General features: G+C 39.8%; 1 protein-coding gene across 4 annotated transcripts in view; it reads right to left on the bottom strand.

Moving 5' to 3' along the window:
- Positions 1-13,944: 13,944 nt before the first annotated feature.
- The window catches only part of lmbrd1 (LMBR1 domain containing 1), a 199,565-nt gene continuing 189,909 nt past the window's right edge, over positions 13,945-23,600 (bottom strand). For all 4 annotated transcript variants that reach the window (XM_072250485.1, XM_072250481.1, XM_072250494.1 and 1 more), the window contains 2 exons: positions 21,850-21,941; positions 13,945-20,431 (listed from right to left, as the gene is read on the bottom strand). In XM_072250485.1, coding sequence (XP_072106586.1) covers positions 20,309-20,431; positions 21,850-21,941 — 215 coding nt within the window. In that variant the 3' untranslated portion in view covers positions 13,945-20,308. The remainder of the gene's footprint in view (positions 20,432-21,849; positions 21,942-23,600) is intronic.

Genomic DNA, 23,600 nt, shown 5'->3' with positions numbered 1-23,600 from the left:
AATTTAGAAAACACAGAAATATCGAAAACTCACAGCACAATACAGGCCCTTCGACCCTCAGTGCTGTGCCAAATTGTACTTACTTCAGAAATTACCGAGGGTTACCCATAGTCCTCTATTTTTCTAAGCTCCATGTACCTATCCAGGAGTCTCTTAAGAGACCCTATTGTATCCACCTCCACCACCGTCGCTGGCAGCCCTTTCCACGCACTCACTACTCTCTGCGTAAAAAACTTACCCCGACATCTCCTCTGTACCTACTTCCAAGCATCTTAAAACTGTGCCCTCTTGTGCTAGCCATTTCAGCCCTAGTTTTGTTAAATTCCAGGTAAGAGAGCAATAGCGTCATTTGAAATAATTAAATAAACGGGGATGGGAGGTTGCTCAAGAGGGACATAGACCCAATTCGGTACACCTGCTCATTAAATCAAATATCTAATCAGCTAATCATGTGGCAGCACCCCAATGCATAAGAGCATGCAGACATGGTCAAATGGTTCAGTTGTTGTTTAGTCCAAACATCAGAATGGGGAAGAAATGTGATCTAAATGCCTTTGACTGTGGAATGACTCCTGGTGCCATATAGACTAGTTTGAATTGCTGACCTCTGGAATTTTCATGCACAACAGTCTCCAGGATTTACAGAGAATAGTAAAAAAAAATTCAGTTAATTGGCAGTTCAGTAGATAATAAGGCATTTTTAATGAAAGAGGTTAAAGGACATTGGCCAGAGAGCTTCCAGCTGCCAGAAAGGTGACAGTAACTCAAATAATCATGCATTCCAATAGTGGTGAGCAAAAGAGCATCTCTGAATGCATAACATGTCGAATCTTGAAGTGGATGAGTTATGGCAGCAGATGACCACACAAGGTTCCCTCCTGTATCTGATCAAGTGGCCACTCTGTGTAGATTTCTAAAGTTCCTTCCTACCTCATTGCTTAGGAAGAATGTCTTCAACGCAAGGGCTATGTTGTGAATTATTAAGGAGAGCAACTGAAGCAAAAAGGACACAATTATACAAGTGACAATTAGATATGTTGCTGGAAAGAAACTGACTTAAATGAGATCGTGACCAGATTGAAATGACTCTGCCAAAGCTTGCAGATCTTAATTTGTCCATTAAAGTTATCAGAAATTTCTACTTTTCAAATTACAATTACTCGCTGCACAATTCTCTCTTGTGGATTATAGATAATTTTACAAACATTCTTTGAAATCAAATTCCTGCAGTCCCTAACTCATTTTGTACGAGGATACTCAATTAACAGCACCACAATTGAGGCTGCTAATTAAGCAAACAGCTTCTCCATGCACAAATATTTATCAACAAAAATCAGCTGATTTCATCCAATATGGTTATAAAGCAACCACAATAGAATGCAAATTCCTGTCCTTCACTTCACCACCAAGGTCCTCATCCATTTTGTTTAATTTCAATAAAAATTGCCATTTCAGCATTTAGCAATTCTCAAGTGCACATAGATCACTAGATGTCAAATTTGATATGATTTCAATGAAATTAACAATAACAATCTTACAGCAACAGAGGACATGCTTTTGTGGCCAATAAGTCCATGATATCTGCCCAGAGTGCAATGCTATTAGTATCTTTTTCCCTCATTCCTTATTTCTTTCGAGCCCTATAACTCATCTACTTTTACACAAGTCCATCAACAATCCTCATGTTACTGACATGTGCCTTGAAATGTGCTGCTTTGCAGCAGCAGTACACTGCAGGATGTAAAAATTACTGTAAATTACAAAATATATAAGCAGTGCAAAAGACAAATAATGGGAATAGTGTTCATGGCTTTATGGACTGTTCAAAAATCTGACGGCAGAATTGAAAAAGGCTGTTTTTAAAACACTGAATGTGGGTCTTCAAGTTAATGTACCTCTTCCTGATGGTAAAAACGTGAAGAGGGCATGTTTCAGATGGGAGTTCTTTGATAATGGATGCCACCCTCGTGGAGTAGATCAGCACAACATAATGGGCCAAATGGCCTGAACTGTGTTGTGCAGTTCTATGTTCTATGTACTACAAGAGAAAAGATAAAATGATCAACAACAAAAAAACTGCACTGCAGAGGACTAACTCTCTGTTCGCTGTTTTCAAATTCCATCCGAAGTTTAAAGATTCTTCCCACTTGGAGAATTGTTTAGAAATTGAAATGTTATTTTTCTGATCCTCTTCAATTGAATCTGCATTCACAAGCGGTTACAAAATACACTTGCACATGACATCCCAGAGATGAATAGGTTGGTTGACAAAGCCTCTTGTTGGAAAGCCCAGGTTGGTTTTAATGTGGGAAGTAACATCTGACCAACCAGAATGCTACATTGATTTGCAAATGCTAATCATTTTGACTCACTGCAGTGAATACATTTGTCCTGTTTAACATTAACGAGCTGAAGACAATTACTTAGCGCAGAAATAATTAGCTGTCACCCACAGAACATGCAGCCCTCCTGCAAGTGCACATAAAACAAAATTTAATATTCTTAAAACTGGTTAAGTGCCGATAATTTCTTTTAGAACATACAGAGGTGAAGAACAACTACAAGCAGGAGATTTTACAGATGCTGCAAATGTTAAACAACACACACAAAATGCTGGAGGAGCTCTGTAAGTCAGAAAGCATCTATGAGGGGGAATAAGCAGTTAACATTTTGTGCCAAGACTGTTCATCAGGACTGGGAAGGAATGGGGCAGAAGCCAAAATTAAAAGTGAGGGAAGGGAAGAAGTACAAGCTGGCAGATGATAGGTGAGACCAGAAGAGGGGGAAGGTGGGTGAGAGAGTCAGTGAAGGAAGGAGGGTAAAGTAGGAATCTGAGAGGGATAAATTGAAGAGGTTAAGGAGATAAAGCACTGAAGGAGAAGGAATATAATAGGAGAGGACAGTGGACCAAGGAAAGAAGGGAAGGACGAAGGGAACCAAAGGGAGGTGATGGGCAGGTGAGGAGAAAAGGAGTGAGATAGGAACCAGAATGGGGAATGAAAAAAAGAGAGGAGGAGGAGTAATTATTGGAAGTAAGAAAAATTGATGTTCATCCCATCTGGTTGGAGTCCATATGAGGTGCTGGCAGTAGGGGAGGCTATGGCTCAACATATCAGAACGAAATGGGAGGTTGAATTGAAATGGGCGATCACCAGGGGACCCTGCCTTTTGTGACAGATAGAGCAAAGGTGCTTGACAAAGTGATCCCATAATCTGCATCAGGTCTCACCAATGTGTAGGAAGCCACAGCAGAAGCATTGGATACTGTAGATAAACCCTACAAACTCACAGGTGGAGTGCTTGCTAACCTGGAATGAGTGTTTGGGGCTATGAATGATTGTGAGGGAGGAGGTGTAGGGGCATGTGGAACACTTATCACACTGGCAGGGATAGGTACCAGAAGGGTGATCAGTGAGAAGGGACAAGTGGACAAGGGAATCACATTGAGAGTGTGATTCCCTCTGGAAAGGTTGCATTATACAGTGGTTCAGTCTTACAATAAGGTCTCATCACTGTACGATCATGCCCTTACAATGATGCTGCCATTATTGTCAAACCAGAGTCCAGACAGTTTACTGAAATACTGACACCACTGATGAGCTGGATGGATTTATTGCTTTTCCCATCTGTCCTTAGGGCACTTAGGCTTCTCTTGAGAACATCTGATGATTGGGGTCAACTATGGATGTTGTGTCTCAGCTGCCTACATGATACACAAGCCAGAGACGTATGATACCCGAGAGCAAGCTGATGCACATATAGGAGCCCCCACACCCCTACGCAGCTGATGAATCCAAAGAAACAGATATATTTGAAAGCAGAGTTGATGGTGCAGGAAGGGAAACCATTTTCTTTAAAAAAGGAGGACATCTCCCTCATCCTGGAATGAAAAGTCTCATCCTGAGAGCAGATGCGGTGGAGATGGAGGAATTCTCCCCCATTTCACGCACATCTGCTCTCACTCCATCCTCCCGCCACCCCACTAGGAATAGGGTTCCCCTTGTCCTCACCTACCACCCCACCAGCTTCCAGGTCCAACATATTATTCTCCGTAACTTCTGCCACCTGCAACGGGATCCCACCACTAAACACATCTTTCCCTCCCCCTTTCTCTCTGCATTCCGCAGGGATTGCTCCCTACGCAACTCCCTTGTCCATTCGTTCCCCCCCCATCCCTCCCCACTGATCTCCCTCCTGGCACATATCCTTGTAAGCGGAACAAGTGCTACACGTGCCCTTACACTTCCTCCCTTACCACCATTCAGTGCCCCAGACAGTCCTTCCAGGTGAGGCGATACTTCACCTGTGAGTCGGCTGGGGTGATATACTGCGTCCGGTGCTCCCAATGTGGCCTTTTATATATTGGCGAGACCCGACACAGACTGGGAGATCGTTTCGCTGAACACCTATGCTCTGTCCGCCAGAGAAAGCAGGATCTCCCAGTGGCCACACATTTTAATTCCACATCCCATTCCCACTCTGATATGTCTATCCACGGCCTCCTCTACTGTAAAGATGAAGCCACACTCAGGTTGGAGGAACAACACCTTATATTCCGTCTGGGTAGCCTCCAACCTGATGGCATGAACATTGACTTCTCAAACTTCCGCTAATGCCCCACCTCCCCCTCGTACCCCATCCGTTATTTATATACACACATTCTTTTTCTCTCTCTCCTTTTTCTCCCTCTGTCCGTCTCACTATACCCCTTGCCCATCCGCTGGGTTTCTCCCCCCCTGCCCCTTTTCTTTCTCCCCGGACCTCCTGTCCCATGATCCTCTCATATCCCTTTTGCCAATCACCTGTCCAGCTCTTGGCTCCATCCCTCCTGCTCCTGTCTTCTTCTATCATTTTGGATCTCCCCCTTCCCCTCTCACTTTCAAATCTCTTACTACCTCTCCCTAGAGATGCTGCCTGGCCTGCTGCGTTCACCAGCAACTTTGATGTGTATTGCTTGAACTTCCAGCATCTGCAGAATTCCTCGTGTTTGCGTTTTAGAATCCATAGAGGAATACTGAGAATGTAGAATACACAAATAGGAAATTAGCAGTGTAAAAGAGCCATTTAGTATCACTGGCAGACAAGTTAATGTGAATCCCAAGGCATTCAATTAGAAAGAGAAAGAGAGTAACAAAGGAAAGAGTAGGCATTAATAGATCATGTGGCAATCTGCACATGAATCTAAGGGGGTAGGATGTGGGTGAGGTTCTCAATGAATGCTTATTTATATTCACCAGGGAGAAGGATATTGTAGGAAAGTTCAAGGCAGGGGCCATGTTACACTGAAGCATGGTAGCACTGAGAAATAAATGTCTTGATGGATAAATCCAGAGCTCAAAAGAGATGATTCCCAACATTATTATTGGAGATAATGGACGAGATTGCTGGGGCTCCAACAGACATTCTTGTATCTTGGTTAGCCATGGGCAAAGTACTGGATAACTGAAGGAACCCAAAGGTTGTTCATTTGTTCAAGAAAGGAAGCATAGATGAGCCAGATAACTGTAGGCCAGTGAGTCTTCCACCTGTGGTAAGAAAATTACTTATGTCCCTCAGAATTTTTTCAAATAATCTTCACTTGAAAATGCAGGGTTTGATTGGGTACAGTCACTATAACTTTATTCAAAGGAGATCCTGATTTGTAATTTGAATTTCTCCTGAGATAACTAAGGATATTGATGAAGGGAGCATGGTTGAAATTATCTACGTAGACTTTAGTAATGTTTTTGACAAGGTCTTAATATGGTAGATTGGTCCAGATGGTGAGACCCCAGGGAATTCAGGACAAGCTGCAAATCAGATCCAAAATTGGCTTGGTAATAGGAGGCAGAGGTTGTGGCAGTGAGGGATTGTTTATCTAATTGGAAGTCTGTAACCTTAGTGTACCACAGTTATCAGTGCTAGGAATCTTGATTTTTGTAATACCCATGGGAAACTTTGATGTGAATGTACAGGTTATGATAAATAATGAGGTTATTCATTATATTGAAGTAATTGAGTGATGAGGTTTGTCTATGGCTGCAACATGATGTAGGTCAGCTGGAAAATTGGGAGGGGTAATAACAAATGAATTGAATAATGAAAAGATGCAAGGCAATGTATTTGATAAGGAAACAATAATAGGATGTACACAGTAAACGGTAGGACCCATGGGAGTAGAATAAACAGAGGAAAACTTGGATACAAGTTCATAGATCCCAGAAAGTGGTAATATGGCTGGATAAGGTGGAGAAGGGGATCCCATAGAATAGAATATCATATTACAGCTTTTTCAATCACTGGTTAAACCACACCTGGAGTATTGTGTGCAGTTCTGGCCACCACGGTATTGGAAGGATTTAATTGCATTGGAGAAGCTGCAAAGGAAATTCACCAGTATGTTGCCTAGATTAGAGCATTACAGTTATAAAGCAAGAATGGACACTGGCAACACACACAAAATGCTGGAGGAACTCAGCACGCCAGGCAGTCTCTATGGAAAAGAATACAGTCGACATTTTAGGCCATGACCCTTCAAGCAAGACCTTGATGCTGCCTGGCCTGCTGAGTTTCTCCAGCATTTTGTGTGTTGTTTGGATTTCCGGCATCTGCAGATTTTCTCTTGTTTGTGAATGGACAGGCCGGATTTGTTTTCTTTTCAATGGAGTGGAGGAAGCTGTTGAGTGACCTGAGAGAAGAATGTAAAATTATGAGAGGAAATGAGAAAGAAAAGAAAGACACTTTTTGTTTCCTTCGCGGAGGTGTCTGAAGAAAGTGGGTATAGGTATAAGGTGAAAGGTAGGAGGTGTCAAAGGTGCCATAAGCTTTTTCCAAATAGAGGGTATTTGGAATCTGGAATGTGATGCTTAAGATGTAGTGGAGGCAGATAATGTGACAACATTTAAGTAGCATCTTGACAAATAACTGAATCATCCAGTCATGGTTAAGTTAGACAACCTCTCCTCCTCCACTCTCACCCTGAACACTGGCGTACTCAAGGCTGTGTGCTGAGCCCTCTTCTGTACTCCCTTTTCACCTATGACTGCGTTCCTGTACACGCTTCTATCTCCATAATCAAGTTCACAGACAACACCACAGTGGTTGGTCTGATCAGAGGGGATGATGAGATGGCCTGCAGGGACGAGGTCCAGCACCTGGCTGTGTGGTGTGCCGACAACATTCTGGCCCTTAACACCCAGAAGACCAAGGAGATCATTGTGGACTTCAGGCATGCCAGGAGTCACATTCACGTCCCCATCAACGGAACTATAGTGGAGCGTGTATCAAGCTTCAAATTCCTTGGTGTCCACATTTCCTGGTCCCTGAACTCCTCCATCCTGATCAGAAAGGCGCAACAGCGCCTATATTTCCTGCGGACCATGAAGAAACCTCACCTCTGTCCCAGGATACTGATGGACTTTTACCACTGTACCATTGAGAGCATTCTCACCAACTGCATTTCAGTGTGGTATGGCAATTGTGCCGTACCGGACCGCAAAGCACTCCAGCATGTGGCGAAAACTGCCCAGCAGATTATCAGCACCCAATTGCCCACCATTGAGAACATCTACCATAAACACTGCCTGGGCAGGGCGAAAAGCATCATCAAGGATGCATCTCACCCTAACCATGGACTTTTTACTCTCCTCCCATCCGGTAGGCGCTACAGGAGCCTCCGCTCCCACACCAGCAGGCACAGGAAGAGCTTCTTCCCTGAGGCTGTGACACTGCTGAACTTCTCATCACAGCGCTAAGCAGTATTGCATCCATATTGTAATGTCTCAGTACTTTTATATTTGTGTGCTGTAGCACTTTCTCTATTCGCAGTTATTTTGTAAATAACACTATTCTTTGCATTTCTGGTCAGTTGCTAAATGCATTTCATTGGCTTTGTATCTGTACTCAGCACAATGACAATAAAGTTGAATCTAATCTAATCTAGAAGGGTATGGGCCTAACATTGGTAAATGGGATTAGTGATGATAGGTACAACAGTGGCATTGACAAGGTGGGCAAAGCCACTGTTTCTGTGTAGCATGACCCTATAACTAGGAATAGAAATGGTGCCTAAAAATGTAATGGAAGGTGATTTCATGAATAATTGTAAAAGGCTGTAAGCAATCTTACCTTCCTGTTTATATAATTCTATGAACATATTTACAAATGTGAACTGTGCATGAAGAGAATGCTACAATAGAAGTCAGATGAACTCAGCTAGTCAAGCAACATCTGAAGCAGGACTGTATCTTTTGGGTTAATAGCCTTCTTCAGAACTGGGGGAAAGGTGAAAGGTTTTCATAGCGGAGCTAGGCACGGAGGGCACAGAAGTTGAGGATTGTGGGAGATGCCCCTTAGTTCTTGTTGTCCTGTCATAATTTTCCCTCCCTCAACTTAGTACCTTTCCTCAAGGTCCAATTTTACCCTTATTTATAACCATCTTAAAACATGAGAAGTTGTGATAACTATTCCCAAAGTGGTCAACCACAATTTGGGTCTGTAACTTGGCCTGGCTAACTTCCCAAAACTACATCCAGTATGTTTTTTCGTCTCGTTGGACTCTCCACATAAGGTTTCAAGAACTCCACTTGGGTATGTTAAAGAAATCCCACCCAATCACACCTTCTTGTGTTAAGTTACAATCAATACTGGGGAAGTTAAAGTCCCTCACTATGTCAATCTTGTTGCTTCAGTATATTTCCATAATCTGCTTACATACCTGTTCCTTCAACTGTCAGTGGCTATTGGGAGGTTTGTATTACAATACTGTCAGCACATTTGCCCCTATTTCTGAGCTCCACCCAAATTAGCTGTTGATGAGCCCTCCAGTATGTCCTCTTTGAATACCATTGTGACATCCTTCTTTACCAGGTACACAACCCTTCCACCTTTCTCTCTCCAACATCCCCCCCCCCCCAACACTATCATGTCTAAAGCATAACTCAGGAACACTGAGTAGCCAATCTCAGTGTCTGTAATGGCAATGTTGTAATCCAGGCTCTAAGTTCATCTCCTTACACATAGTACTCGTAGCATTGAAACAAACATTTTAGCCTACTTCTATGAGATCTTTCCTCACTCTTCTAAATTCCATGATCAGAGACATATCTGACCCAATCTCTGCTTATACACCACAGGTATTGGTTTAGTAAATGTATTAACATTACAATATAGTTTTGGATAACAACACACATCCATCAACTACTGTCAAATTTTTCCAGTGAGATAACAGAATTCATAAATTGAGAATATTTTTTCAAAGCAAGCATTCTTCCTAAAAGGTGGGAGTGTTACGTTCCTTTGAATTCATTTCATTTAATTATAACTTGTTTATGACAATGGAGTCATCAAATCAACAACATTTGATTCCATAGTGAGAGATTAATGGCAAGTTGTTAGAAGGTCTCCAAAGTGCACAAATGACAGTGACTATTCAAGGAAGCAGATGGAGCCGTGATTAGCACAAGGCTTTGCTCTGGATAGTGTCAACTATGTTAAGTTGTTCTGATATGTCAGTCCATGGCCTCCTTTTTTGCCACAATGAGATCACTCTCAGGGTGGAGGAGCAACTCTTCATATTTCATCTAGGTAGCCTAAAACCAGATGGCACGAACATCAGTTTCTCCTTCTGCTAATTTTTTCCCCTCCCTCTCCTTCTATTTCCCACCCAGCCTCTTACCTTTCCTGCTCATCTTCTTATCACCTTTCCCTGGTGCCCAACCTTCTTCCTTTTCTCTCATGGTCCACTCTGCCCTCTTATCAAAGACCTTCTCCAGCCCTTACACTTTTCCCACCCACCTGGTTTCACCTATTACTTTCTAGCTCACCCTTCTTCCCCTCCTCCTCACCTTTTTATACTGACATCTTCCTTCTTCCTTTCCAGTCCTGAAGAAGGGTCTTGACCTGAAATGCAGACTGTTTATTCATTTCCATAGATGCTGCCTAACCTGCTGAGTTCTGCCAGCAATTTGTGTAACTATGTTAAGCGTTACCAGAGAAGCACTTATCTAGGTAAGGAGTGAGCCATCCCACTCCTGACTTCGAAGTAAATTTATTATCAAGGTGCATATATATCATCAGACATTAACTTCCAACGATCACCACCATTTTCTTTTGAACAAGGTACAATTCCAGTCATGAAGAGTTTACAACCAAATCGCCTCTTGAGTTCAGGTTTACCTGATGTGTTTTGAAGTCAAGTAGTCCTAGCAAAACAGACTGGTTATTTGTGAGTTTGTAGGACTTCAAAGCACTATCAATCACTGATGCAGTCCCTTTGCTGATGGTTGGGAGAAGGCTAAGAAGTAGCGAAGGATTAGATTAGAATTGTTCTGTTTATATTGAGTAGTGTATTTTCAGCAACATTCCACTGGGTAGATTATAGTGGTATAGCTATATGGGAGGAGGCAGAGTGAGAGGTGGGAGCCTTGTCACAACTGAAACTTTTGATCACACCTACCTGCTGAAGATGGTTGAAAATACTTCAGTCTCACCTTATGTTTTCACCCTGTTGGGCTCTGCATGGGGTTTTTCTGGTACTCCCTCACTCCCTGTTAGCTTTATAATGATTCACTACTGTTCACAGCTGGATGTGGCTAGACTGCAGAACGTTAATGAGATCCATTTCTTGTGGGAGCTCTTATCTCCATTAAAACATGCTGTTTCTGTGTTTAGCAGAAATTATGTGAAGGCATGTTGCACTGATTGAACTAAAAGAACCTGCTCATATCAACAGTCTATATGGAAACAGCTTAATATTTCATACTTGGCTTAGTCCTGAGCTCCAAGGAACTGAGAGAAACATTCATAAGGATGTAAGAAAATGAACAGGAGTAGGCTAATTGGTTCCTTATGTTTGCTCCACTACTGAGTAACCTGATGGCTAATCTGATCTTGATCTCAACATCAGCTTTCTTGCTCTCTCCTTATGCCTCCCAGCTTCTTTGCAGTTGTAATATCTTTCTTTGTATCATCAGCAAATTTGCTAAAGTACATTTGGTTCTGTCAACCAGGTCAAGAATATAGATAGCATATATTTGAGAACCCAGCACTAATACCTATAGCACCCCAAGTGACTGATTTCCAAACCTAAAAAGACCTACAAGTATTTCTTCCTGTTCTTCACTTCCCATATGTTGTGACAATGAAATCCAGGAGTTTCTGTCAACAATTCACCATGAACCTCTATGTTGTCTATCATCACTGAAACCACAGAATTTTCATGTGTGATTGGGACTTTGTGCCACTCGTTCATCAATAGAAGAAAGAACCCAGAGACTGCCTATTTCGAGGAGAAAAAAAAGCTTCACAACAGCATAGTTAAAATAGTCGTGGTGAGGAGCTGCTAGCAAGTTCAGGTGATCTGTGATCATACAGACTAACTGCTAAACTAGAAAATACCAGCCTTTTCACATAGAACTGCCAGTAATTTCAGTTGCAGTGTAAAGCAGTGTCAGTTCTAGTAAATCTAGGGCTTGAAAGGTTTTTTAAAGATGGTGCCAGTGAACAACACTACCAAGGGCAACATCCTCAAGATGGGTCGTGGAGCAATTCCTTTATGCTTTTTTATTTCAGATGTGGTTCGACTACTGTCTGAGCCTGTTATCTAATCTCTGGAAGTGTGTTTTCAGGTCGATCAGGTGCTTTGTCTCTGAGACAGTACCGCGACGCTGTGAGCTAAGTGTGTGGCAAGGAGGCCAGAAAGCCTGGAGACGGGGCATGGGTGCATAATCAACTCCATCTCTCGCTGATCTAAGCACTGAGGCAGATTGAAATCATCGAGGTAGGTGTGGAGGTCGAGTGTTCAGCACTGTCTGCTGCCGCCTGAGGAAGGTATCTGCATGTGATGGTCTCTCTCTCTCTCTCCTTTCTCTATCAATGCTGTCAGAGGATGGTGCTGGAACAAGGTTTAATCAACGCAGTTTGCCGACTGTGGACTCTAATTCCCATTTAAGATGTGTTCTTGTTTTCTGGTTTCTTTTTTGAGTGATTTTGAATTGAGTCAGCCTGCAGATAATAAACACTGAGCGGAACCGAAATATGCCTTTTGATTGGGTTTTTACTTTTTTCGTTGTTGCTATTCACACAATTTATTTCTTTTTTGGTGGGGGGGGGGGTGATGGCTTTTTTATGTTGTTTGAACAGGTTCTTCATTTCGTGACTATGAGGAAGAAGAATCTCAAAGTTGTATACAACATACATTCTTTGATAATAAATGTACTTTGATTCCTTCAATGCTTTAACTTCACCTTGTGGCATTTTTGTTTTCTGGCAGGCAGAATTATATTTGAATAACCAATATCAGTTCAGAACTAACACACATCAAAGTTGCTGATGAACACAGCAGGCCAGGCAGCATCTCTAGGAAGAGGTGCAGTAGACATTTCAGGCCGAGACCCTTGGGAGAAGGAGGTCTTTGAGGTTCTGATATTTCTGTCATTCATTTTATAGGGTTTCTTGTTTTGTGAATGTCTGTGAAGAGTAAATATTTCAGGTTGTGTATTGTATACATTCTCTGATATTAAAATGAACCATTTGATTTGATCCATTATGAAGATGGTCTCTAACTGCAGACTTATGGATAAAGCTAGATCCCAGTTGAATAAGTTTCTTAAGTTCGCACAATCAGCACGTACAAAATCTAGTGGGATTTTAGGTTCTGCTATGTAACCTCAGCATCTTGACAAACTTTATTAGCAATGAAGCACAGTAGTTAAAATATAAAATTTCATTATCTCTGCTTCTGCCTTCATTAAGATTTGTTTCAGCCATTTGTATGAACAACAATCAAACTTGTAAAGATACAGTGAAATGAGTTGTTTGCGTCAACAACCAACACAGTCCAGGGATGTGCTTGGGCAGCCAGTAAGTGTTACCACGCTTCTATTGCCAACATAGCATGTCCACAACTTACTGACCCAAATCTGTACGTCCTTTAGGAATGTGGGAGGAAACTAGAGCACCCAGAAGAAAACATAGTCATGGGGAAAATGTACAGACTCCTTAGAGACAGCAGTGGGAACTGAACCCATGTAAGGCATGATTCTAACTGCTGTGCTGTCATGTTGCCCGTATGCCACGAAAACATGGACAGGAAAAGGTTTGATAATAACGCTGCCAATGCACACCCTTTGCAAAAAAAAAAAAATGCTTACTGTCATAACATATTTCCCACACCAATCTGAAAATCTCTGCTTTAAGGACTGGAGCGCATAGGCCAAACCAAAAAATGCAGCCATGTCATCATCCAAGCAGGTGAACTCAAAAAGACTTGATATTTAGTAAGGGACGATACAAAACTAAAGATTCCAAAAAGACTGATGTTAAACGAAGTACTACATTAGAGATGAGGCAAATTAATTAAGATGAATAGATCAAATTATCATGTAGGTCAACCATGAATCAACAATGTCAGAACAGACTCAAAGCGTGAAAGGCCCAATTCTGTTTCTGTATGCCAATTAATTGACATTTCTGCTTTCAGTAAAACATTGAAGAAAGCAATGAACCCTGAAATATGACAATAGAACTTCCTATTGAAGGGCACATAATCTCCCCAAATGGTGCTGGTGGATCCATATTAGTCTAGTTGAACCTTTACTTAAGCCCTTATTTTTGTCTTTATTATCAACCTCTTCATAGACTGAAGACTATCCAAAACTCTTGACAAAGACTGGGACACCTCCCAGGTCTTGTTCCTCCAAAGAACACTATGATTAGGGCTGGATTTGACAAGTCCTGCAATTTTAAACAGATGTGACATTGCAGGATTTATTTTCTTTATACAACTACAAACTATTATATATATAGGTTATGGGTCTAGTAACATTTTCAATTCTAGATGTTGAAAAATAATCTACACTAGCACTCTTTATGTTGTCAGAAAGCTAATGCACTAGGCAACAGAAACTAACATCATTAATATAGCTGCACAAAAAAAAGCTCTTAATAGGTCAGTTTCCCATATTTTTATTCTGATGATTTACAGAACAGTTTTGTTCATTTGAATGAGTTTAGATATACACACTTTGTTATTAACTTAATTACTATTTTATATTTGTATAAAATGAAAATTCAGTTTGAAGCTACTAAATCTCTGATAAAAAAAATCTTGAGTCTAGCAAATTCACCAACATGTGCAGAATTATTCTGGTTCTACATCAATTTCCTTTAATTCTAAAGCATCCAATATAATCACAATGCAAAATCTAATTACTCTGAATTGTTTTCCTCTATCGCATTGAAGATGTCAAGAGAGATCCTTCATTATTTCAGATTATAAAGGATTACCTGGTGGAGTAAAAAGACAGATTGACAAGGTCTTTTGTATAAATCTCATTTTACAAAGGGCTAGTTTTCACTTTTTTCCCTTCAGGTGGGTTTTAAGCACATCATTAACGTCAGTAAAATAAAGTGTAATTTTGAATTGTTTCTTCAAAAATCACTGAGACACAAGAACATATACCTACAATGCAAATCAGAATATTAATTTTCCAGGTGTCATGGTTCCCATTCAAACAATCTTCAAACACTGTACTTCTTTAACATTTAAAGCATTAACTGGCAAATGTGATATTTGAGAAGTTTTAAATCAACATACTCTTAACCTATCCACCTGTAGGTAGATTATTTTATCCAATTTCCCGTGCTTATAAAAAGTATTCACCGCCTCCCCTTGCAAGTTTCATGTTTTATTGTTTTACAACTTTGAATCACAGTGGATTTAATTTGGCTTATTTTTGATACTATCAACAGAAAAAGACTCTTTCGTGACAACAGATAAGTGAAAACAGATCTCTACAAAGTGATCTAAATTACCTATATAAAACACAACGTAATTGATTGCCCAAGTATTCACCTCCTTGGCAACAATTAGAGTTTTGAGTCTGGGCAGATAGGTCTCTAACAGCTTTGCACATCTGGATACTGCAATCCGCACCTCCACCCCCCCCCCCCCATTCTTCTTTACAAAGCTGCTCAAGCTCTGCCAAAGATTGCATGGGGATTATGAACAAACAACCCTTTTGCAGCAAAGTCCAGCCACAAATTCTCAATTGGATTGGGGTCTGGACTCTGACTTGGCCACTCCAGGACACTAACTTTGCTGTTTTTAAGCAATTCCTGTGTAGCTTTGGCTTTATGTTAACTGAGATTTTATGTGTCTTTTTTTGCTCTTTGCCACTCTCCCCTAAAGCTCAACTGGTGAAGCAACAGTTGTACGTGCACTCTCTCCCATCTCAGCCACTGAAGGTTGCAACTCCTCCAGAGTTGCCATGGGTTTCTTGGTGGCCTCCCTCACTAGTCCTCTTCTTGCATGGTCATTCAATTTTTGAGGATGGCCTGCTCTAGGCAGGTTTACAGTTGTGCCATATTCTTTCCATTTCTTGATGATTGACTTAACTGTACTCCAAGGAATATTCAGTGACTTGGTAATTTCCTTGTATCCATCTCCTGACTTATGCTTTTCAAAAACCTTTTCATGGAGTTGCTTGAAGCATTCTTTTTTCATCATGATGTAGTTTTTGCCAAGATACTGACTCACCAGCAGCTGGACCTTCAATACAAATTAAATCCATTGCGATTCAATGTTGTTAAACAATACGAAAACTTCCAAGGGGGATGAATACTTTTTATAGGCACTGTAATTCTAACAGGGAACCAACAAGACACCAACCAATTTTTACAAGGCATTTTTTTGAAATCTCATGTTTTGTCATCCACTTTCTATAGACATTGTAAAGCAATTGCAGCTCAGTATAATTAACTGTAAAACACATGAACCCACATAACATCACAATAATTGGGCTGTGGTAATATTATATAGTTCATATACATAATTCAAAAATAAAGCAAGTGTATGTGTTATATTGTGACATAGGCACTCCATGAAGGTAAATCTGAGCTCTAATTCTTAAGGTAAGATCAAGATTACACTTCAAAAATACCTTGCTAATTACCAAGTACTTTGGGACATCTTGTAGGGGAATTGAAAGGTGTAATAGAAAATTTGGAGGAACGTAGTTTCCATCTTGCAGTAATGTCCCAGTAGTCTGATTAAGCATTCAGAATAAAGATGCTGAGTACTTTGCTGGACTCTTTTAATAATGATATAGACAAGGATGAGATCACTCATTATGTTTACACTTTATAAAATTAACTATTTTTTCAAACTACATTTACATTAATATATCATCTCACCATACCGAAGACAGTTAGCAATGTGATAACTTGTTACATTAGATCTTAGTGATCCAGCTGGGTTTGAAACTTATCTCACAAATTTCTCTGGGGACAGCACATTAGTTACCTGATGTTACTGAATTCAGCTTCAAAGTTTACCAAGGTAGAGTTTTTTTATCCTGGGCTCTGGGTCTCTAATCAGAGCATCTGTGACTGAAACAGCTTTAACAAACAGATTTTGAGTGCAACTAAATGATTAAAATTTTCAATTTGAGTTGTCCTCTCTTCATGATAGAGTTTGGCTTTTCGCTACTTGTGGCTGCAGCATTGATAGGTGCTAACTCAACACTGTCAGAGGTACTGTCTTTCAGATATACTAGATAATTGAATAGTAACATCTTTTGTTGATTTTGTTGATCTTGGTTGTATTAAACAGCTTCCATTCTTTGGCATGGAAGCCACTAGTCATTTCCATCTTAACAAAAACTTTAGAAAACAATACTCAAAATGTTGGAGGAATGCAGTGAGTTGAGCAATATCTGTAGAGGCAAAGAGATGGTCAACATTTTGGGTTGAGAACCTTTATAAGGGTTCTCCCTATGTCTCCACAGAACTTGTAGTATTAGACTAAGAAAACTGCACTGCTCCAAAGAACGCTATATAAGGTCATTCTTACCCTCAACCATTAGGTTCTATAATGAGTCAACCAATAGCTGAGAATGTGATGATCCCCTCCTGTTAAGAATGTTTGAGGCAACTTAGCTTTTACACTTTCTTACTTCTCTTCTAATATTTGTAAATCTGTACACTTGTACCTGTGATACTGTAATTCCTTTGGGATCAATAAAATATCTATCTACCGCTTGACCCACCAAGTTCCTTCAATAGCTTTTTTAATATAGCAAAACTTTAACAAAATACAGCAATGATATCTGTAACATTTTGTTTGATGTGTTTATCAGTTATGGTAGACATTGCTTGTTATGGAAACAATATCTATTAGTTACACTCAACATAACAAGACCCAAGAACTTATTGTAGGCTTCAGGAAGGGCAAATCTGGAGAAGGCACACCAATCTTCATTGAAGGGTCAGCAATGGAAATGAAGAACAGTTACAAGTTCATAAACATGAGAAAATCTGCAGATGTTGGAACCCAAACAACATACACAAACTGCTAGAGGAACTCAGCAGGCCAGGCAGCATCTATGGAAAAGAGTAAACAGTTGATGCTTTGGGTCAAGACCCTTCATAGGACAGTTTCAAGTTCCTGTGTGTCAACATCTCAGAGAATCTATCCTGGGCTCACCATATTGATGCAACCTTGACAAAGGCATGCCAGCAGCTGTACTTCATCTGGAATTTGAGGAGATTTTGTATCTCACCAAAGACTCTCGCAAATGCCCATACATGTACCATGGAAAGCATTCTGATTGGTTGTATTATGGTCTGGAGATGGCACTGCACATGAACAAAAGAGGCTTCAGAGGGTTGAGGACTCAGCCAGCTCCATCATAAGCACAGGCCTCCCCACCATTGTGAACATCTTCAAAAGGCACTAGCTCACGAAGGCAGCATCCATCATTAAGGACTCTCACCATCCAGGACATGGCTCATTACTACCACCAGGGAGGAAGTACAAGTGCTTAAGACCCACACCTAATGTTTCAAGAATAGCTTCTTCCCCCTGCCATATGATTTCTGAATGGTCCATGAACACTACCTCACTGTTCTACTTTGGCACTATTTTAATTTTTTATTGTAATTTATAGTTATTACTATGCCTGCACAGCACTGCTGAAATAAAACAGCAAATTCCACACTAACATTAGTGACAACAAACCTGAGCAAGATGGCGTGGGTAACATTTTGCAGGCAGCTCACAAAACTATTCGATACTCTACTAGATACACTTCTTCTAAACTATGATCACTGCAATTTCCCTAAAGAAATGTACTTTTGAACTGTTTAAACAAACTAGTAATTTTATGATCTGCTGAAGGATGTGGTGAACTTAACTTTGAGAATGCAGTTATGTCCATTGATGGGGCAGCCATTGCTGGAGGCGAATACTGTATCAAGGCCTGAAAGTCGAATACATACCCATGCTCAGCTACGTTACCCTACGCCGATTAAAGCATGGAGGCAGGAGAGTGGAAAACAAACTAGTATCCAGCACCGTCTGCCTGCATTTGACCCATCTCCCTCTCTTCTTGCTACTACCATTGAGCAGGAGGTGCAGGAATCTTGGGTCCCACGCTGCCAAGTTTGACAGCAGTTGTTGCCTTGCAGCCATTGTGCTCCTGGACTGGCTTCACTCACCTCAGTGCTCAACTGACTCCAAAGCCGAGGTACTAACTTTCAAGGACTCTGCAGCTCTTGTTCTATATATCACTTGTTTTCCTTTCTTTAAAAAAAAACTACTTGCACGACTTGTCCTCTTTTGTACATTGTACATCTATCGGTCTTTGTTGTACTTGGCTTTTCGTGGATTTTGTTGTTTCTTTGTTTGTGATGAATCTAAAGGTTGTATATGGTATACATACAGTATCTTGATAATAAATTTGAACTTTAATTCTGATTCTTTCTACATGATTCCTTGCATTAATATACAAATAATATTACAATGAAGCTCAACTGAAAATGTCAGCAAGTTGAAAAACATTTACAATGTTATCGGCTATGATTGTTCCAGGTTAGAGCTTCCTCCACATATTACATTTATACAAGGAGGCAATATGGAACTTTGTTAACTGTTCTAGTCATTTTGATGCAGAGATCAGAGATGTAAATTATCTTTTGTGGCCACATTTCAACTTGTTGCCTTCATTTTAATGTCACTTCTAGGTGAAATAAAATTGAGAAACAAAAGATCAAAAACCATAGCAACGTGCTTCATTTTTAAGTGGTGTATGACTCCAATACATGATGCTACACCACAAGGATTGACACCTGGCAACAGAATGACTAAAGTACGAGGGATATTGGGAGGTAGTCTGTGTAACACCATGGTTGACAGAAAAGGAAAAATAAACAAAATCAAAAAAAATCCTATACGTTTCTGTAGTAGTTTTATTATAAAATTAACTTAACTCCTACATCACATTAGATAACCTTTGTAAACTGCTCAATTGAACTTGGCAGTCAGTGATTACCCAAGTTAAATTTATCAGGAAAACTGTTAACCAAAACATACATTACATTAGTTAGTTTTGTATGCATCCAAGTTAAAAAGAGCATATTTTACCCAAGTCTGTGACTTCATGGTACGTGGCAAAAAACACAATATACGAGGGGTGATTGATAAGTTCATGGCCTAAGGAAGGAGGAGTCAATTTTAGAAAACCTATCACATTTATTTTTCAACATAGGCCTCTCCTACATATACACAATTAGTTCAGCAGTCGTAGAGCATACAGATCCCTTCTTTGTAGAAGTGGTCCACAGCAGGGGTGATTGATAAGTTCGTGGCCGAAGGTAGAATGAGATGAGTTATTAACTTCAAGCTTTCTGCATTATCACTCAAAGAGTTGAAATGCACGTGCATGTAATGACAGTCTCCAGGTGGTCCACAGCAGGGGTGATTGATAAATTCATGGCCTAAGGTAGAAGGGGATGAGTTATAGAGCTCTCGTTATATGCACACGCAGTTCAACTCTTTAAGTGAAAATGCAGAATGTTTGAAGTTAATAACATCTACTTCTACCTTAGGCCACGAACTTATCAATCACCCCATGCTGTGCACAACTTCTGGAGGTCCAAGGTGCCGAATTCTACAAAGAGGGGATCCGTATGCTCCACAACCACCGGAAAAACAAATGTGCTAGGTTTTCTAAAATTGACTCTGTCTACTTTAGGCCACGAACTTATCAATCACCCCTCGTATGTAATTCCAGAGATTGAGTGCAGTGATCAGCAAATTATCTTGCTTCATTTGAGGCTATTTAAGAATGATAGAGTCCCATTCCGATGCCTTTGCGACAGTTTGTTTAAGTTTTGAAGTTAATGTTTATTCAATTTTATTTAACTCCACACACCACCTAGACCCCTTTTTCAAAGTTTTCACTCAAAAGAGGAACAAATGAAATAGATTTTCCATACTGTGATAAATACTAGAATATGAAGTTTCTTTTCACACATATGCATCAAGGAATTAAACTTGCTGCCTCTCCATGAAATCGTCATCACTGAAGTCTGAATCATCATCATCTACTTCCCCCTCAATGACTGATCGCTTTCCTTTGCAACAAGAGACAATTAGCCCAATTAAGAAGACCTGCAAACAAAGAACATTAATGCAAAGCATTAATTGTAAATTTAAAAGGTGGCATTTCAAACAAGATGTTTCATGGTTACAATGCTCTGTGAGGCATAGAAATCACAGTGTAACCATTAGGAATAAAACTAAATGTTGAGTTTGTGATTAAGGATAACAATGTTATCATCAAGAATTCCCAAGCAACGTAAATACAGTCACAGTGCAGATCCATTCTCCAAATAATACCTTCAAGAACAGCAACATGAATAACAATAAGACTTGTACCACAATCAGATGTCTTTAAGTACCAAATGATATCAAAACAAAATTTGAAGCCAAGATATAGGGGGGAAAAATGTCAAGAAAAATTTCAAGTGTTACTCAGTGATGGGTTTTAAAAAAGAGACACGAGACTGCAGGTGCTGCAATCTTGAGTCAATAATGAACTGCCGAAGGTGGAGCAGCATCTGTGCAGACAAAGGATTAGTCAATGTTTTGAGTTGAGACTTGCTTCATGTCTGGGGTTTAAAAGAACATCCAAGGAGGAGGGGGCAATTTAGGCAGGGCAATTAGAATAATTTTTGTTAATGTATAAATTTATAACATCTTCTTGTGAAATATATAAAGATCATTGATAGTTTGATAGGCAGATACTATGTGGATATTTTTCATGGTTTAGGAGTCTGGAATGAAGGGTCATCATTTCCTGCAATGTAACATTAGGAAACACTTTTTTTCTCTCAGGGTCAATCTCAGTAGACTGGAGGAATGCACATGAAACCTAATTTAAGGAGCATAAAGATGGAAGGGGCTTAAAACAACAAAGATTTTCAATCTAACATTGTCACTTTTCAGATGCAATTGTTTTGAGTATCATATTTTAGATATTTTAGCTTTATTCCATCTAATTATTAATATAAGTACTTCACATGTACGTTATTTCAGGAATCTAGCTAAAGGTTTGCTGATGAAAATCAGTATTGGTAGGGAAAATTTTCTCTCATCACTGCTCTTGGTCACCAGTAATGCAACAACTTATGGTGCTACAGACAATAATCATCAAGAAAACAAGAGTATCTCTGTGGACAGACATGAATAAACTGGAACCGCAGTAAGTATACTTAAATACTGCATTGCTTCTGACAGGAAATCTCAAAGGTGACAAAAATATAGGCAGTTAGAAAATTGGTTTCTGGTGTCTTTTCCACTTCACTGCTCTGGAGTTGCATTGGTTTCCTGGAAAATCCACTCATATTTAGAAGGAAAAATACAAAGACATCAGCTACACCTTAAAGTTACAAAGTGTGACATCACATCACTGGAAAAGCAATACCTTCCGTCGGTCTACACTTCACTGCAAGTTTTAGAGAGATCAATTCAAACGTAAAAACTTTCCAGCAGTCAAATTATGATCTTAACAAGAATAATGAACTTACTGCAATAAATGCCCAGTTGCCAAAGTAGTAAACAACATTGAAGAACCAGAACTTGTGAAGGAAGAGGTATGTTCTTGTCACTGTGCATTGATCTAAAGTTCAGAACAGAAATCATGTTCAATGGCTTGAAATGAAAAGGGTCAATAATTCTTGGCTAAATTATATCACAGAGCAATTTGATTTGTCTGTATTAAATTTTTTTTTACCAGTCTCAATTTCTTCCCTTGCCCTGAATTTTCTAAACATGCTGAACACCCTTGAGCATAGTGTGCAAACGTTCAGTCAAGCCTAAATGAGAGATTATTAGATTCCAGCATCACCGCATTCAAGTTCAAAAGGTTCTAACCTGATGACACCAAAATACTACCGAATGAATCTGAATGGATTTCCCTCAAGGTGCAACCAAATATAAGCTTACATCTCAACATCTGTTAATTCAAGCAGTTTGAATATGGAATATTTGCTCGCTGCTGAAACCACATAAATCAGTTTGAGAGTTTTAATCTAAAAACATTTTTATTAATTTTCACTGAGTATTTTATCAATTTAATTTTTTTTAGCTTAAAATATTTGCGATTGAAGTAAAAACCTGTAACTGGATAGCTGTTTCAGAAACAGATCATGAGAATAGTACAGCACAGTATGTATGGGTAGTGCCACCTTTTAACCCATTCCATGGTCTATCCCTTCCCTCCTACACTGCTCATAACGCTCCATTTCCCTTTCTTTTATCCTTGTGCTAAATAATACTTTACTATTAAAGATGAACAAATATTGCAATAATGCATTAGAATTGTTTTCCCATTATAAGCACATAAGCATCAGAATAGTGTGTAGCCTTAATTCAATTTGACTAATGCTATTTGAAATGGGTGAAAAGACATCAGATTGATTACATGGTATGCAATAACAAAACTTACAATATTTTTAGTGAACAATATATTTTACTTCCTTAGTTATCTTCCATCCTTGAACTAATCCGATTGGTCAAAATATTGTTCTACACACCACAAGAAATCAAACACTGGAATTGTTGAAATTAACTCAGACAAAAGCAATATAAGAAAAATGGAGGGTCATGGGCTGTGTAGGAGGGAAGGGTTAGATCCATCATGGAGCAGATTTATATACTGTAGGTAAGCACAACACATGGGCTGAAGGCCCAGACTGTGCAGTACAGTTCTATATTCTATGAAAAGAAAAAGTTACAAATCTCCCATGTAAGCTGCTTTCATGGTTTGAAAATTAAATCAAAGAAATGCAGTTGTCCTCATCACAATATCCGAGGACTGGGGACTTGTGTTTTAGATTGGACAATTGCATGCGTCACTCTGGCACTGAATAAAGATGAAAGAAAGATACCAAAGAAATACTGTCAGGAAATTAGTGAAGTCCATAATTATAGACAGGACAATTGATCACCTTGAGTATGTTGAGCTTTTTCTGTAAAAATATGCCCACAATTACCTGTGCTACAAATGAAGTACTTCAGCAAGAATTTAAAGGCTGAGGCTCCAGAGACCCACACAGCTGGTTCTTTCTGCCTCGCAAACAACCCATCAATTCCAAACCTACAGGAGCTGTAAAGGTATCCATAGCTTATGGGTTGCTGTGAAGTCCACTTTAATTGGCAATTGTGAAGAAACTCTTGGCTTCTCCAGCAGTAAGAATCAGGACTGATTTGATGAGAATGAACAAGAGATCCAGGAGCTCATTAACTACAAACACACAACCTTCCTAGGTTGAAAAAA

The sequence above is a fragment of the Mobula birostris genome, chromosome 2 (assembly GCF_030028105.1).
Source record: "Mobula birostris isolate sMobBir1 chromosome 2, sMobBir1.hap1, whole genome shotgun sequence".
NCBI lineage: Eukaryota > Metazoa > Chordata > Chondrichthyes > Myliobatiformes > Myliobatidae > Mobula > Mobula birostris.
Note: the sequence above shows the minus strand (reverse complement) of the source record. Positions and strands in the feature narration are given on the sequence as shown.